The sequence below is a fragment of the Haematobia irritans genome, chromosome 3, assembly GCF_050003625.1.
Source record: "Haematobia irritans isolate KBUSLIRL chromosome 3, ASM5000362v1, whole genome shotgun sequence".
In the NCBI taxonomy this organism is placed as follows: Eukaryota; Metazoa; Arthropoda; class Insecta; order Diptera; family Muscidae; genus Haematobia; species Haematobia irritans.
In genome coordinates this window covers 80534816-80550203 of record NC_134399.1, presented here as the reverse complement: position 1 = coordinate 80550203, position 15388 = coordinate 80534816, and the positions used below count along the sequence as shown (strand labels likewise).

The following is a 15388-nucleotide window of genomic DNA, read 5'->3' as shown; positions in this document are numbered from 1 at the left end:
TATATGTTTACTCGAAATTTGTAAATTTATATATGTTTACATTCACACATATTATGTTTATGAAACATTCATGCCCCAAACATAATATATTTTAACATATTAACATATGTGTTCCAAACATTTTGTGTTAGTTTAGGAACATTACATGTTTGCACTTAAATATATTGTGTTTAAAAATTGTGCCCGAAACACATTTTGTTTATATCGGAACATATGAAAAACATATTTTTCTAACAGTGAGCATATGAATTAAACTGACGATGTGATGCACATTTTCATCCAGAAGTTGTTGATTTCAACAATTTGTTGTTTTTAACAACTTTAATTGGTTGCACTTGTAATGTTTCTGGAAACTTTTTCTTGTCGATAAGCCACTCAGCTTCTTAATGTTTGCAAGAATGTAGCATCCAAAGATTTTAGTTTACTGCAAAGAGATTTAAATTTAGTGTCTTCTCTAAAGTGTTGATTTAATTTTTCATATTGATAATAGCATATGAATTAAACTGACTATGTGATGCACATTTTCATCCAGAAGTTGTTGATTTCAACAATTTGTTGTTTTTAACAACTTAAGTGTGTAAATATAACCATAGCGATAGGCGGTAGGCGAAACATTTTTGCCGCAACGGCAAATACAATAAGCTTGACGGCGAATAATTCCCTTTTTTACGTTTCCTAGCGTTTTTGTTGTCAATACAGCACGCTTTGACAATATTAAACAATGAAGTTGAATAAAAACATACAATGGCTTGTTATTTGTTGAGTTATTTCAAGAAAAAATAATCTACACGTGTCCAGGCAACAGATATTCCTAATGGTGAGTTAAAAAAATTGATAAGCGATGGCAACACTATACCAGTTTTCGCCAAGGAGTTAGAATAAGTTTTAATTTAGCGACACGCCGCTAGCCGTCACGGTATTCCGTCGCGGATTTTGGGCTTCCCATAAGAAATACACGTAAATAAGTGTTCGCCTACCGCCTATCGCTATGGTTATATTTACACACTTAATTGGTTGCACTTGTAATGTTTCTGGAAACTTTTTCTTGTCGATAAGCCACTCATTTTTCATTGGTCAGCTTCTTAATGTTTGCAAGAATGTAGCATCCAAAGATTTTAGTTTACTGCAAAGTGATTTAAATTTAGTGTCTTCTCTAAAGTGTTGATTTAATTTTTCATATTGACGTACCAATTATTATAAACTATTTGAAGCAGTTTCAGTTAATTGTCCACCATTTTTTCATCGGTCAGCTTAATGCTTTAATGTTTTCAAGAACGTAGAATCCATAATTTTAGTTTTCTGCAAAGAGATATACATTTAGTGACTTCCTTAAAGTTTTATTTCATTTTTTATTTTCACTTACCTATTTTTATAAACTATTTGGTTATTTGTCCAAAATTTTCCATTTTTTAATTTCTTGCAATTGACCACGAACTTCGTTGCACAAATAAGTATTGAAAACCACATGGTTTTTTCGTTGCATTTTAGGGTAGTGTTTTGTCAAAGTTTTCTCATATTATCTTCAACACATTTTCAAAGATTTCGTCAACATTTTGGCAAATTGGAAGTAATTCGCAAACAATTTGAAGATGTATTGAAGATGAGCTATTTCAAGTCAAGTTGAATTTATGTTGAAAATTATATTTACCCTCAAACTGAAAAGTTGTTGCATTTGAAAAACGCTCATCCTGTGTTTATTGGGAGGTTCATACTACCCATAAGAAATGCATTGCTATATATTTGCTAACGAAAATTCCTTGAGGTGTTATTATCGATTATTTACATTTTGCTCCCACAAGAAATACATTGTAAAACTGTGTTATTGGGACGCAAACGAAATTTCCGCTAGATGTGTACACCTTTAATCAAAGAAAATGTGTTTACATTGATAATAAAGTGCAAACAAATCACTAACAAAATTTCTATACATTTCTTAAACTACTAAGTTCGTTTCTTGCGAAAAATGAATATCTTCATCTATCTCCGTAAATAGGGTCTCAAACCCAGGGATGTTAACTTATTTATGCGAAATAATATACCGGCCTATTTTTTCACGCGGAAAATCCAAAGTTGTATAAATATGTGTTTGATAATGCTCAAAACAAAGATTTCGCTTTTATTCCACGCTAACGTTTTTTATATGGAGTATAACAGTTTTTCGTGCGAAAACGTGATCTTAGTACTAGGCTTAATGTAGAACACCGTTCGGATTCGGAGGTGTTCTGACAAGGAGGTTCCTTGTTATTGAGCTGAACATCACAATGGACGCAATAGTCTAAAGGTCTGGTTATGCATCCAAAAACAGCTCGTAATGCGCTTTACAGACTATCAGTTATTCCGGACGACAGTGCTCGTGTCGAACATATCCCATATATTGTGCACATTATAAGTTAAGTCCGAAGGCATAATCGATACTGCTGCATGTTTATGGGATCGATAACACATTTACCGATTATTTAGTCATCGCCGACAAGTCGTATCGATCCGACACATTGTAAGATTCTTTACAAACACGGACATTCCGTCCGGAATAAATGATAGTCTGTAAAGCGCATAAGCGTAACGTCATAGACCAAGTAATGTATAGACATCTCAAGTGAATTCACCATGGTTTTGTTTATTTGCAGAGCGCAGTCATTCCACTCAATTGCGCAGTCAAGTGACTCAATTTCTTTTTGGAAAACAAGAATTACCGTACAAATCAGTCAATTTGCATTACAAAAAAGGTGTGGATGTATAGAATTTTATATGCTTTTACAATATTTGGTGTTTCATCAAGAAAACAAAGGAAAGAAAACAAATTAAAGCCAAATTAAAAAATCACTCAATTGCAGGAAGGTATAGACATATCAAGTGAATTCACAGCGCTGTAGTTTGTCTGCACACCGTAGATGGCTCTTTTTCGTCTGCAAATGAGTGATTTTTTAATTTGGCTTTATTTGTGTTTTCTTTCCTTTGTTCTCTCGTTGAAACACCAAATATTGTGAAAATTTATAAAATACTATTCATCCACACCTTTTTTGTAATGCAAATTGACTAATTTATACGGTTATTCTCGTTTTCCAAAAAGATATTGAGTCACTTGACTGCGCAATTGAGTGGAGTGACTGCGCACTGCAAATAAACAAAACCATGGTGAATTATCAAGATATGTCTCTATATTTTCTTGGTCTATGGTAACGTTGCGTGTCAGCTGTTTGTTTTTGATATCATAGACCAAGGAAGGTATAGACATATCAAGTGAATTCACAGCGCTGTAGTTTGTCTGCACACCGTAGATGGCTCTTTTTCGTCTGCAAATGAGTGATTTTTTAATTTGGCTTTATTTGTGTTTTCTTTCCTTTGTTCTCTCGTTGAAACACCAAATATTGTGAAAATTTATAAAATACTATTCATCCACACCTTTTTTGTAATGCAAATTGACTAATTTATACGGTTATTCTCGTTTTCCAAAAAGATATTGAGTCACTTGACTGCGCAATTGAGTGGAGTGACTGCGCACTGCAAATAAACAAAACCATGGTGAATTATCAAGATATGTCTCTATATTTTCTTGGTCTATGTTGATATACTACACACAGTAGAGGTGTGCACGTGACACGAAATTGCCATGAGCGTGAGTCGCGAAAATTTTCGTGAGTTACGCTCACGGCGTGATGGTGCGTGAGCGTGATTAAAAAAATCAAAACGTCGTGCGTGAGCGTGAGTCACGAAGATATTATCTTCGTGAGTGTACGTGAGTAAAGATTTACGCTCACGAAAATAATCCCACTCACCAACATAAAACGCTTAATTGTTAAATTCATTTACAATTTTAGTGACACCTGGGATCTTAAGAGTGTAATAACGGTCTCGACTTTAATAATGCTCATGTGTTCAGACACGTCGTTAAGGTAAATTACTCAAAAAATTGTTTGTGAGTCACGACAATTTTAGTGAGTCACGGTATTTTTCGTGAGTCACGACATTTTCGTGAGTGAGTGTGCGTGAGTACAAATTTTCTTTTCGTGAGTGTGCGTGAGTCCTTCCAAACAATATCGTGCGTGAGAGTGCGTGAGTAAGATTTTTCCGTCGTGAGTGTGCGTGAGCGTGAGTAAAATATTACTCACGTGCACACCTCTAACACACAGTGGCTCCAAATCCTTTTTTGGAAATAGTTCTGCAACTTTTGAACGGATAAAGATATCAACATAATTTTTACATTGTGTGAAAGCCGAGGTGTTTTCCTCTAAGTTTGTGGGTCCCTAGTGGGTCCACGGGCTGACATGTAGAGGTTGAAAGTTGGTCACCTCGGGGGTACGAGATTTTGTTTTAGCTTCAAACCGCAATTATGAACCGATTTCGACGTGTTTTGCTGGATAGAACTTGTAAAACCCTCCAAAAAAGTATGCGTGCGTGTGCGAATATATTTTACATTTTTCGAGATATGGAATCCACAATTTTATTTTGGAACAGCAGACATTCTGCAGTAAAGTCAGTAGTTTGTTGAAATTTTCTGCCGATCCGATTAAAATTATAAATTCACTCCGGTCAAATGGACAATAGTAAAATGGTACACATTATATAACTACATTAAATTAAACATTAAAAAACAAATTATTATGCAAAAACATTTGTTAACAAGCCACGAATCGCGAATACGAAGGGAGCGCAGCTATGTTTCCATTAAAATAAAAAAAATCTCTGCCAATTTCCAACTACTTTGCTTTTCGTCTTTGATAGCATGTTTATTTAGTGTTATTAGCTCCGTTCGAGAACCCAATAACTTTTGATAATTATCACAATTTTTTACTAGAAGTCCATCGATTACGCCAAAAAGACGGCGAAAGAGAGCGTGGGACTACATTTGACAGTTATCAGATTGGTAAATTGCAAGTTTTTGCTAGTGTTTGATAACAACAAAACACAAGTAAAATGTACATGTTCCGCAATTATACTGTAAGCTAAAAACTGAATATGTTTAATGTTTTTGAAGATCAAATGTCAAACGCCAACGCTGTCAAAGCATCACTTTTTAACGAATTTAACACGAGAAAAGCCGGGAAAATGGAAAATTGGTTAAAATTATTTTGTTTTGGAATATATTTTCCAAAATTTATTTTATTATAAGTGTTGTTTTTGTCATTTAAGAAATTTGCCATAACTTTTGTAGTCCTTTTGTTTTTAATAATTTGTTTTAATAATTTTTAGATTGGAAAATGGCTATTATACATTGATATAGGGAGCAACCGTCGTGCAATGCTTCATGTCCGCTTTGCATACAAACGGTTATGGATTCAATCCCAGTTTTGACCAAACACCATAAAGTTTTGCAACGGTGGATTGGTGGATTACTCCCTCTGTAATACTGGTGAAATTTCTAAGTGTTTGAAAGCTATTCTAAAATTTTCATCCCAATGGGAAATGATGTTCAGGCTCGGCTAATAAAAGGAGATTCCTTGTCTTTGAGCTAAACATGGAATCGGGCAGCACTCAGGGACAAGAAAGAAGTTCAACACTGCAGTATCCTAATGGACTAAATAGTCAAAGTGAGCCTATAGCTAACCTAAACTCTACCCGAATGTATCACAATTGGCAAAGTTGCAAATGTGAGTATTAAAACCAGGATAACATTACAACGATGCTATTTTAGCGAAATAATGCCAACTAAATACGGCCTTAAGAGAATAGCATACATTAGTGCTGTTTTCTTTTAGCACTAGATGCCCTAAGACGTGGAGGACTAAAAGAAAACAGAGTACTCGTTTATCCAGGACATCTCCAAAAATATGCAACACTGTCATCAGCTGTTCAAAAACAATCACAGAAAAGAAGTGAAATCTTGCATTTTTAATGTATGAAATGCTCCAATTAGTAATAAATATTTATTGCTGCGATTATTTATGACACTGTACCACTTTGAATTTCATGTTTTTCGATAAATTAGTCACAATAAATTGCTATTGTGAATCGAAGAAGTGTCACTTTATCAAAATACAATCTGGCAACATCGGCGCGATTTGCACTGATGAGATGTTCTGGATAGAACACCAGTGCAACGATGTTCTGGATGGCCCATACAAATATTGCATCCAGTGCTAAAAGAAAACAGCCCTATTATTCTCTTATGGGCTTTACAGAATATCAGTTATTCCGGACGACAGTTGGCAGCGCATTACAGACTATCAGTTATACCGGACGGAATGTCGGTGTTTGTAAAGAATCTTACAGTGTGCCGGATCAATTTAAGAAAAAAAAAAAGAAAACGGACAAAAGGGAACCCTCTCACCACCTTCGCTCTATTCCGACCTGATATCGGACTATCACGTACCCTATATTAATTTCACAAACTATTCAATGGTCCCTATAAATTCTATCGAAGTAAATCGACAAAGTTTATTTCAATTTTCCCCTTCCCCAATCAGATATCGAAAAATCATATACTAATTTAAAAATCATGTATACATTTAATCACCTCCTCCCACGTTCCCTGTAAATTTCAAGTAGATCGTTGAAATTTTGCTCTATTGTTTTAAAAGGACGTCACTTTCCCCGATACAATATCGACAAACACCCTAGTGAATAGCACCCCTAACTTTCCCTGAAAATTCTTGAAACTTTCCTTCAAGTGTGGGGCAAAGAAGGTTGCCTCTTCGTTCATAACCTTCCCCCACTGCCTTTGTTAATTTCAAGAAAACTTAAGAATTTTTGTTGTTTGCAGCTTTAGAGGAGGACCTCCTCCCCGACATAATATCGAAAAGTGATGTAGCAAATTATAAGCCTAAAGGGTCGACCTCTCTTCCATTCAAATATCACAAAATCAGGTATCAACTATTAATATCGTAAACTCTCCCCAGCCCTCTGTAAATTTCAAGTAACTTGGTAAAGTTTAATTGTTTCTCTGTATGTACTTAAGAGAAGCGGATGTCTCACTATGCCTTTTTATTTTTATTAAAAAATCAGGAACCTGATATAAATTTCATAACCTCACCCATTTGTTCCGTAAAATTTCAGTCGGGGGAGTTTAGTTTTGTTTTCACTGTAGCGGATTTTTTTCTAGATGCCAACCCCAACATTCAATGAAAATTTCAAGCAAATCGCATAATTTTGTTCCAAGTCTCAAAAAGTATGGAAAGGGGGGGGGCCTCCCCCGTCCACATATGAAATCATCAGGTACCCCATATTAATTCCATAACCTCACCGCATGTTCTCTGTAAATCTCAGATAATTTAGAGAATTTTAGTTTTTTCACTGTACTTTAAAAAAAGTCGAACAAAGGGGAGGTCTCCCTCCGCCACCAAATATCGAAATATAAAGTAGCGGATCTTTGTCTAGATGCCAACCCCACCCTTCAATGAAAATTCCAAACAAATCGGTCAACTTTGGTCCAATTTTCAAAAAGTCCGACAAAGGGGAGGTCCCCCTCCGCGACCAGGTGTCAAAAAATTAGGTACCCTATTTTCACCATATGAACGCCTCTACAATCTCTGAAAGTTTCAAGTAAATCGGTTCAGCCGTTTCGGAGCCAACTCGGAACATACAAATAGATTGAATTTTATAGATATAGAAGATAGATGTTCGACACGAGCACTGTCGTCCGGAATAACTGATAGACTGTAAAGCGCATTACGGAGATATATGAAGATATTCGTTTTCCGCAGAAACATGCTAAGCATCAGGGATGGTAAATAAAATTTTTAAAAAAGTACAAAAAAGGTATTTTTTGAGCAAAAAAAGTACTTTTCACTAAATTTCAACAAAAATTCCATTAGAAGATTATTGTCAAGAGATGAATTTTAAAGACAATAAAATTTTGTTTGTCAACTCCTCAATTTTAAATATTTTTTTAGTTTTACGTCCGCTTACAAAGACTACCGTAGTATTGCAATCACGGTTGACACAGTTTTACTTCATGGTACATCATAAATTTTCTGTAGATAAAAATAAATTGTTGACAAAATTTTCTAATGAAATAAAATTTTGACAAAATTTTCTAATGAAATAAAATTTTAACAAAATTTTTCATAGAAATAAAAATTTGATAAAATTTTCTATAAAAATAAAATTTTAACTAAATTTTCCAAACGAAAACAATTTTGACAAAATTTTCCGTAGAAGTAAAATTTTGACAAAATTTTCTGAAGAAATAAATTTTTGCAAAATAAATTTTTTTGTAGTTTTTGGTAAGAAATGTTGGTAGATTATTTTTGTCTCAACTTTCGACCGTGACTGACTAATGGTTCGCATTATTTTAGTATGCGATCGATAACTTCTCATATATAAAGAGTTCGTGTGGAAGCTTAATATAGAAACACATGCTTTTTCGACTAAAACATTCTTGAAATTCAATAAAATCGTGTTTTTGACTATGGCTTTTACAAAATCAAATTTGTAAAAGACTATTAGCAAATAAGCAAAATACTTTCTTAAAGTATTAAAATATATTGTCAAAACTATTGTACCATAAATTCGATATCGGATCAAAAAAATGTCATACAAAAGGTACAAAATAATTCGCGGGTGTACTACGGTACCAACGGTGAAAAAGTATTGAAAAACGTACTATAGTACTGCATTTTCCATCCCTGCTAAGCATTAGAGGAGAACACTTCACACAAAGAAAAAATTGTGTTCATATCAAAAGTTACAGAGTTATATTCAAAAGTTACAGAGTTATTTCCACTGTGCGATAGCCCATAACAACGATTACCCAACATTAGCAAAACATAAATGTTTCGTATGATTCAGAAAAAACAAAAATTTACGTCTGCCAATAAATCTAACCTAACTTTCATCTACCGTTGATTCAACTCATACACGTACGTCAAACGTCAATATCACATGTGATTATATATTTGTAATTATTTGAGAACAAGAACACATAAAAATAAAGTAATTTTCACTTCGGAAACCGAACATATTTCCGGCCTTTGTGGGTAACGGATGCTTTATTCTGTCGCTATGGTCGTAATTACACACACAGTCGTAAATGCCGTACGTTACTTTACATTCACCACTAACGAAGTTAGGTCGTATGATCGTCTAAGGGATGGGTTGTATGAGGGTATGCGGGGTATTTTTGTTTACTTCTTCTTCTTCTTTGATAGTAGCTTGAAACATTCTTTGACAGAGTTTAAGCTTATAATTGTATCCTATAAGTGATTGGAAGAAAGTATGGAGCATAATATTCCCATATTAATTGATACTGAACCCGAAACTAGTATAGAACATGATGTCGAAGAGAAAGTAATCACAGTAGCGAGTAATGCGACACAAACAACAAAGAGTTTGTTTAATGTTACTTTTGAAAATAGTAATAACATCTTATTTCGCGTTAAAAATATTCCAAATTGAATCTTCTATTGTTCTCATTTCAGTCGAAGACGAAGATAATGAAAGTGCCGAATTTAAGGAGTAAGTTTTTGTCAGCTTTGCTTTTTTTACGCTGTCCAATCCATCCAGACCATGTCTATACGGATGGTGGGTCATTGGTCTTTAATACTCGCTATCAATATCAAATCTAAGGGTTTTGAAAATTTATCATGATGTGTTCTTAATGATTGAAAAAGGCATTTGGAATAAGGGTTTTATTATGACATCTCTTAATCTATTGAAGCATCACATAATGCAAAAATTATGCTTCTGTTCATTCATTTGTTTCAGTTCAAAAGTCGTTTTAAATTCACTTATTTCAGATCAAGGGTCATTTTAAATCACTAATGCGCAGAAAGATTCACATTTGATTAAAATATGCTTACACGTCAATTTCTCATTGCACAGCTACGAGTCCCGTTTGCACAGTGAAATGAAAGACTGGAAAACATTGTTGCGGAGCACCTACAATGAATTGAAAAAGGCGAAGGAAAAGTATCCAGTAATCGACAAGACAATATTGCCACCCGAGAAAAGGGAATATTTAGAAAAGGCTCCTTGTTTGCAGAGCTTCATTAGGGAGTCCTTGGAATTCCGCCAACAGGCCCATATATTTTTGGAATTAGATTATCCTGAGGTCATGGATATGGTTGCAAATCTAGAAGATATATGCGAGCGACGTATTAACTTGGTAAAAGCCCAAAAAATGAGAGAAAATCTTGCAAATTATCCCAGAACTTTATCAAACTCTCGCTAAAACAAAGCGATTTGTTCTAGAATATTTCTATATAAAAGAATATGTTTTTCAATAAACTTTTGGTTACTTAACAAAATCTAAGCTAGTACAAAAAATTTTTGAAATCATTTATTCTTTGCCCCATGCAGCCAAATATTTCATTAAATCAGTCAAGCTATCAAAATCAGTTCGGCTGGTAGGTGGCTGATCACTGGTGAGTTTTGGTAGGCCACTACCCATTTTAAAGCGGAATTCTTCCATCTGAAAAAAATCCCTAATTTAGCAAACGATATAGAATATGGATTTACCTACATTTTTTGCTCCTGATAACTTCCAAACACCATAACAAAATGCACCTGTTCCCAGCACAGCGTACAATGTTCCCCATCCCAATGCTCGCATGGCTAAGGCCGACCCTTCATCCAATAACAGTATAGTTTTTGTGCCACCTTTTTCTATCAGTTTAGATTCTGACTTCTTTGCCTTGCCAAGTGTTTTCGAGAAACCAAATAAGGCTGATATTCCTCCAACTAAACCAAGAAAAGCGGCACCTGCACAATGCAAAAATGTTTTGTAATCAGCTAACAAGCCGAAATGAATTGGCTCTTCCGATCTATGTACATACCTTGTATTCTATGTTTTTTGTTGTCGTCGCTAATGGTTGACTGGCGTTCATTCATGTTTGTATTTTGTAATTGATTTCTTTCTTCTATGTCAATTATTTTTTATAGTCTTTGTTTTTTATTTACATTGTTTTGGTTTACTTGAGGAAAGTGCCGTTGACTGATTGTGCTTAGTTAAGGGGTATGTTCAGTGATGCCCATACAGTGGGGTCAAATTAAGCGAACCAATAAAGCCTGGAAAGTAACAGAATATGAAATTCTGCTCTTATTAATGCTGACTTCATTCTCTCTACACACAAAAAAGGAAATACCTAATTTGACTTTGTAAAACTTTTTTATATGGAGTTGAAATGATTTATGCAGTCTTTTGTTGACTTACGAAAGGCCGATTCGAACATTTTACAAAATAAACTTGGTTCATGCTAAGATCTTTAGTATTTCGTATTATTATTCTAATGAAATTTTCACATTTCAAAACTTATGTATTTTACAAATTTAATCGTTCATCTCTACAATGAAATATGGAGACAAATACAAGAATATGATAAATTGCCATATTATTGATATGGCATATTTTCGAATTGATCCACGTCAATGGAAACTCGTTAAATTGTATACTCCAACACACATTTTTTAAACAGATGACGCAAGATAGAAGCTCCCCTATTTTTTGACATAATATCATTCCATAAGGACATTTGAAATCTGGAAAAAAGTGGATTTTGCAAGTATAATGTGAATGAGGTATTAGATCACACCCTTTAAAAAAGTTATATTGTGTTTGTGTTTATAGAGCTTAATTTTTGACTTTAGTGTTTAAACTCGACCTTAGTACCAACCACAATGTTACATACGCTCCGTAACACCAAACATCCTGCTTTATCACATACCACACTATAAGAATGGTTTTGCTGGATTTTTTCAGGAAAATTCGAATCCCTTGCGATGTTATTTACTTGTTTAGAGGCTGTATGTATATTTCGTGGGTAATAAATATATATCAACAGTGATAAGACATTTTGAGTTTTGTTTGGGGTATCTAGCAATAAATATTTATAACAAGTAGAAAATAGCAAATAGAAACAGTAATTTTTGGCTATTCTAACATTTTATTTTAATTTCTGCCAAAAAATGCTTTCTCAAATAAGCCAGTTGAAAGTTTGTAAAATTTACCAATTTTATTGCATGATTTTGCAATGTGTGTACCCAGAAATTTTCATTATCGCTTATATTGGATTTGCCGAATTTGAATATTTATAGTATGCAAATTAAAGGTAATAAAGAGTATATTTATAATTTAAACAAAAAACTCCGTGTCCGTGGACCCGGAGTGGTCCCAGACACTATCCGCATACATTGCGAATCCGATAAAAGTCCCGGGTGCATACTGGGCTTTTAATGTAATGCACATGTTCATTTCTTCGTGGAGAATGTTCAGTTAGCTTAAAAATACAACCATGTCAACAGCTGTTAATGTTTACATAAAGGTTAGAATTATTCAAACGGTAACAATGATAAGAGCCAAGATGTCCAAAATAATATTGAACGCAATTAAAAATTCACGTAATATAAACAAATCAGTGTTAAGGTAATGCAATTTACATATATATTTTTGATGGGCTTAATACAATACTTTATAATCTGTCATTAGCAATGTTATCCAACAGAGGAATTTCATGCAACATGTAAATGCGATTAATGTACAGAAATTTGGAAACAAAAGTAGGCTTTTAGCAAATAATGTAGCTTTATGGCAACAGCAAGAGCGAACAATGTTCATACAGACACAGGATACACCAAATCCAGATAGCTTGAAATTTCTTCCCGGTGTTGATGTGCTTGGAAAAGGAAACACTTATGACTTTCCTGCTGTTTCAGCAGCTTACTGTAGTCCTCTAGGTATTTTTATTTAAAGCATATCATTACCAATAGTTACTTAATAAAATGTTTACAGCCAAACTTCTGTTCCGAATTGAAGGGGTGCGTTCTGTGTTCTTCGGAAGTGATTTTATAACAATCTCTAAAGATGAAGAAGCAGAGTGGGGTATTATAAAACCTGAAGTCTTTGCTGTTATCATGGACTTTTTTGCGAGTGGATTGCCCATATTGAATGAAGCAAAACCGAATTCAGATACACAGATCAATGAGGAAGATGATGATACCGTTATGATGATCAAGGAACTATTAGACAGTCGAATTCGACCTACTGTCCAGGAAGATGGTGGCGATATAATATTTATGGGTTTCGAAGATGGCATCGTAAAATTGAAAATGCAAGGTTCTTGCTCATCATGTCCCAGTTCGATTGTTACTCTTAAAAATGGAGTTGAGAATATGTTGCAATTCTATATACCAGAGGTGCAAGGTGTTGAACAAGTATTTGACGCAGTGGACAAGATAACAGACAAAGAATTTGAAAAATTTGAACAGAACCTAAAATTGAAGGAAAAGGACGGTGGAGCAGCTGAAACGAAATAATAAAATAAACATAATGACATTGCAAATGCGACTACCAAAAATCTGTACGATGATTCGTTAATTGTTTGAAAAGCTTTTGGTTGTAACACTTTGCAAATTGATAACATTATGGGATATCCTAATATATTACTTGGTTATTTATACAAATAGATTAATGTGTTATTAAATTAGAATCTAATATTGACCAAATCATAAGCATTTTACTGGAAAATGAGGTATGTTGATATTGTCGTATTCACAAATCAAATTGGGTAAATCAGGTTTTGAAAAGATGTTTTGTCATGTGTTTCTTATGGAAGAATATGCAAACAATCGACCATATCGTCATAATGAATATTTCTATGATTTACCTATGAGTAGCGGAAATTTAGCTAGGACTGCAAACCCGGCTATATAGACTCTTCATGAACCACTAGAAAATTGTGCGGCCTTTTTATCTACCCAAAATTTTTGCTACCCATAATAAATACCAAAGCATTAGCTATCCAAATTTCCATTGGCGTTATTACAATTTACTCCCATAAGGCCGGTATTAAGTTGGCATTGTCGCCCAAAGTTGCGCCATTTTTCACGATTACTTTTCTTTAGTAAATCATTTCACAGATAATAAACATTTTCAATTGTTGCATTGGATCATTCCCCCAACATGTTATAGTAAAATTTGCAACAAGAAGATATAACTTTATTCTGTTTTTGCAGATATATTTTTTCTATAAAACCTGCTTTGCGCCTCTATCGAAAACTCCGAACCAACAGGCATGTTAAAATCGTATTATTGGACACAAACTGGTATAAGTCCAATATCCATAAGGTCATTTGAAAATGAAAATATACAAATATGTATCACAATTAGGGTTTTTTCTCCGGGAACGGGATCCCGGGAATTTGTTATTTTTCGCTCCCGCTTTCACGGGAATGAAGTGCGGGAATTCCCGGGAAATTTTCTTTACAATATTTTATATATAATAGAGGATTTTATATGGCAAATGACAGTTGAAATCTAGTTAAAGTGGATTTTGGAAGTGTAATGTGAATGAATATGGTACCAAGTAGTAGTAGTTGCCTTGTGGGAAATACATAGTCGTGGGTTCTAGCCCAGATTCTAAAAAAAAGATTGCACTTAAAAGGAAGATTGCACTTCCTAATTTATGATTGTCATATTTCTGGTAGACTGAGTAAACCTTTATAAACAACGGGATATTTTACTTTATGTATCTCACGTTTGAAATTGCACAATTTAAAAATGTCATAATTATTGCAAGGATTTTTTCATGAAATATGAAAATTCCAACATTTATTGAGATAGTTACCTTAATTTCAAATTTATACCTCGTACACATTAGGCTCGAAATCTATCATTTTCACCCAGCTGTTACAAAAAATCCCACAATATTAATAGTCTTCTTCGGAAAACTATACCGACTATGCAGACTGTCTTTTAACCATTGTAATATTTTTTATTACAAAATATTTCGTATTTTAGTATGATTTATGGCTGATGTAAGAGATCAACATAATATTTATTGTGAGTTGTTCAGACAGCGCCTTAAAACCGTAGCTTTAGGCGATTTCAAATTTATTCAAATGTCTAATAACTTAATAACTATACACATTCCTTTGTGGTACCTCAACTTCTCTCTCTATGTTTACCTCAATGAAGAGGGGCCTCTTTTTATAGCAGCGTCCAAACGGCATTTTAAATAACGATGAAACTACTTATAAAAACCTTTTGCTCTTCGAAACTGGGACTGAACCCATGACCCTTTGCATGCAAATCAGGAATGCTAACAATTGTACCATGACCGGCCACCAAAGTGGCTTCAAATTACAAAATGAATTAAAAATTTTAAAATACATATAGAATCATTTTCTTTAGCATGGTGTTCACTACTGGCGAAAATTTTTTCATGGCTATAATGCAGTTTTTTATATTTATTATGGAAATAAAATCGATAAATATGACTACCTGAGCTTCCGGTAACGAAAACAGCTATGACTTTTTTATGGTGAGCGGAATGTCGATTTTTCAAATGTTGACATTATTGAAAACTCGACTTTGTCACCACAAAAATTGTTACATCACATTCTCTTTTCAAATCAAAAGAGAGTTTATTCGATAAATTAGTCTATTTTTTATGCTGTCAAAAGCCGAAATGCTTTTAGAGTAGATTTAAAATTATAAATTAAATTAATTTTTCTT

General features: G+C 33.9%; 3 protein-coding genes and 1 long non-coding RNA gene across 4 annotated transcripts; 2 read left to right on the top strand and 2 right to left on the bottom strand.

Annotated features, from left to right (window-relative positions):
• Nucleotides 1-1028: 1028 nt before the first annotated feature.
• LOC142230424 (uncharacterized) lies at nucleotides 1029-1697 on the bottom strand. The gene is made up of 3 exons (XR_012720681.1): nucleotides 1364-1697; nucleotides 1189-1299; nucleotides 1029-1123 (listed from the first exon to the last, which is right to left on the bottom strand). It is a non-coding gene; the product is annotated as an uncharacterized LOC142230424 (long non-coding RNA).
• A 7374-nt stretch (nucleotides 1698-9071) lies between these two features.
• Kmn1 (kinetochore Mis12-Ndc80 network component 1) lies at nucleotides 9072-10184 on the top strand. The gene is made up of 3 exons (XM_075299147.1): nucleotides 9072-9292; nucleotides 9357-9393; nucleotides 9760-10184. Exons 1-3 carry the CDS (start codon nucleotides 9154-9156, stop codon nucleotides 10106-10108), a joined length of 525 nt encoding a protein of 174 aa, XP_075155262.1. The 5' UTR covers nucleotides 9072-9153; the 3' UTR covers nucleotides 10109-10184.
• On the bottom strand, nucleotides 10071-10896 carry LOC142228658 (transmembrane protein 242). The gene is made up of 3 exons (XM_075299148.1): nucleotides 10713-10896; nucleotides 10400-10638; nucleotides 10071-10348 (listed from the first exon to the last, which is right to left on the bottom strand). Exons 1-3 carry the CDS (start codon nucleotides 10765-10767, stop codon nucleotides 10217-10219), a joined length of 426 nt encoding a protein of 141 aa, XP_075155263.1. The 5' UTR covers nucleotides 10768-10896; the 3' UTR covers nucleotides 10071-10216.
• A 1247-nt stretch (nucleotides 10897-12143) lies between these two features.
• LOC142229758 (NFU1 iron-sulfur cluster scaffold homolog, mitochondrial-like) lies at nucleotides 12144-13377 on the top strand. Its single transcript, XM_075300325.1, has 3 exons — nucleotides 12144-12298; nucleotides 12362-12609; nucleotides 12665-13377. Exons 1-3 carry the CDS (start codon nucleotides 12168-12170, stop codon nucleotides 13186-13188), a joined length of 903 nt encoding a protein of 300 aa, XP_075156440.1. The 5' UTR covers nucleotides 12144-12167; the 3' UTR covers nucleotides 13189-13377.
• Nucleotides 13378-15388: the final 2011 nt, after the last annotated feature.

What these genes read in the sequence shown, in the direction of transcription:
- Kmn1 (XM_075299147.1), top strand. Translation starts at nt 9,154, where the DNA reads ATGGAGCATAATATTCCCATATTAATTGATACTGAACCCGAAACTAGT. An exon ending in TAATGTTACTTTTGAAAATA is followed by an intron (nt 9,293 to 9,356) that starts GTAATAACATCT and finishes TTCTCATTTCAG; the next exon opens with TCGAAGACGAAGATAATGAA. An exon ending in GAAAGTGCCGAATTTAAGGA is followed by an intron (nt 9,394 to 9,759) that starts GTAAGTTTTTGT and finishes CTCATTGCACAG; the next exon opens with CTACGAGTCCCGTTTGCACA.
- LOC142228658 (XM_075299148.1), bottom strand. Translation starts at nt 10,767, where the DNA reads ATGAATGAACGCCAGTCAACCATTAGCGACGACAACAAAAAACATAGA. An exon ending in CAAAAAACATAGAATACAAG is followed by an intron (nt 10,639 to 10,712) that starts GTATGTACATAG and finishes TGCATTGTGCAG; the next exon opens with GTGCCGCTTTTCTTGGTTTA. An exon ending in AGTTATCAGGAGCAAAAAAT is followed by an intron (nt 10,349 to 10,399) that starts GTAGGTAAATCC and finishes GATTTTTTTCAG; the next exon opens with ATGGAAGAATTCCGCTTTAA.
- LOC142229758 (XM_075300325.1), top strand. Translation starts at nt 12,168, where the DNA reads ATGTCAACAGCTGTTAATGTTTACATAAAGGTTAGAATTATTCAAACG. An exon ending in ATAAACAAATCAGTGTTAAG is followed by an intron (nt 12,299 to 12,361) that starts GTAATGCAATTT and finishes ATCTGTCATTAG; the next exon opens with CAATGTTATCCAACAGAGGA. An exon ending in AGCTTACTGTAGTCCTCTAG is followed by an intron (nt 12,610 to 12,664) that starts GTATTTTTATTT and finishes AAATGTTTACAG; the next exon opens with CCAAACTTCTGTTCCGAATT.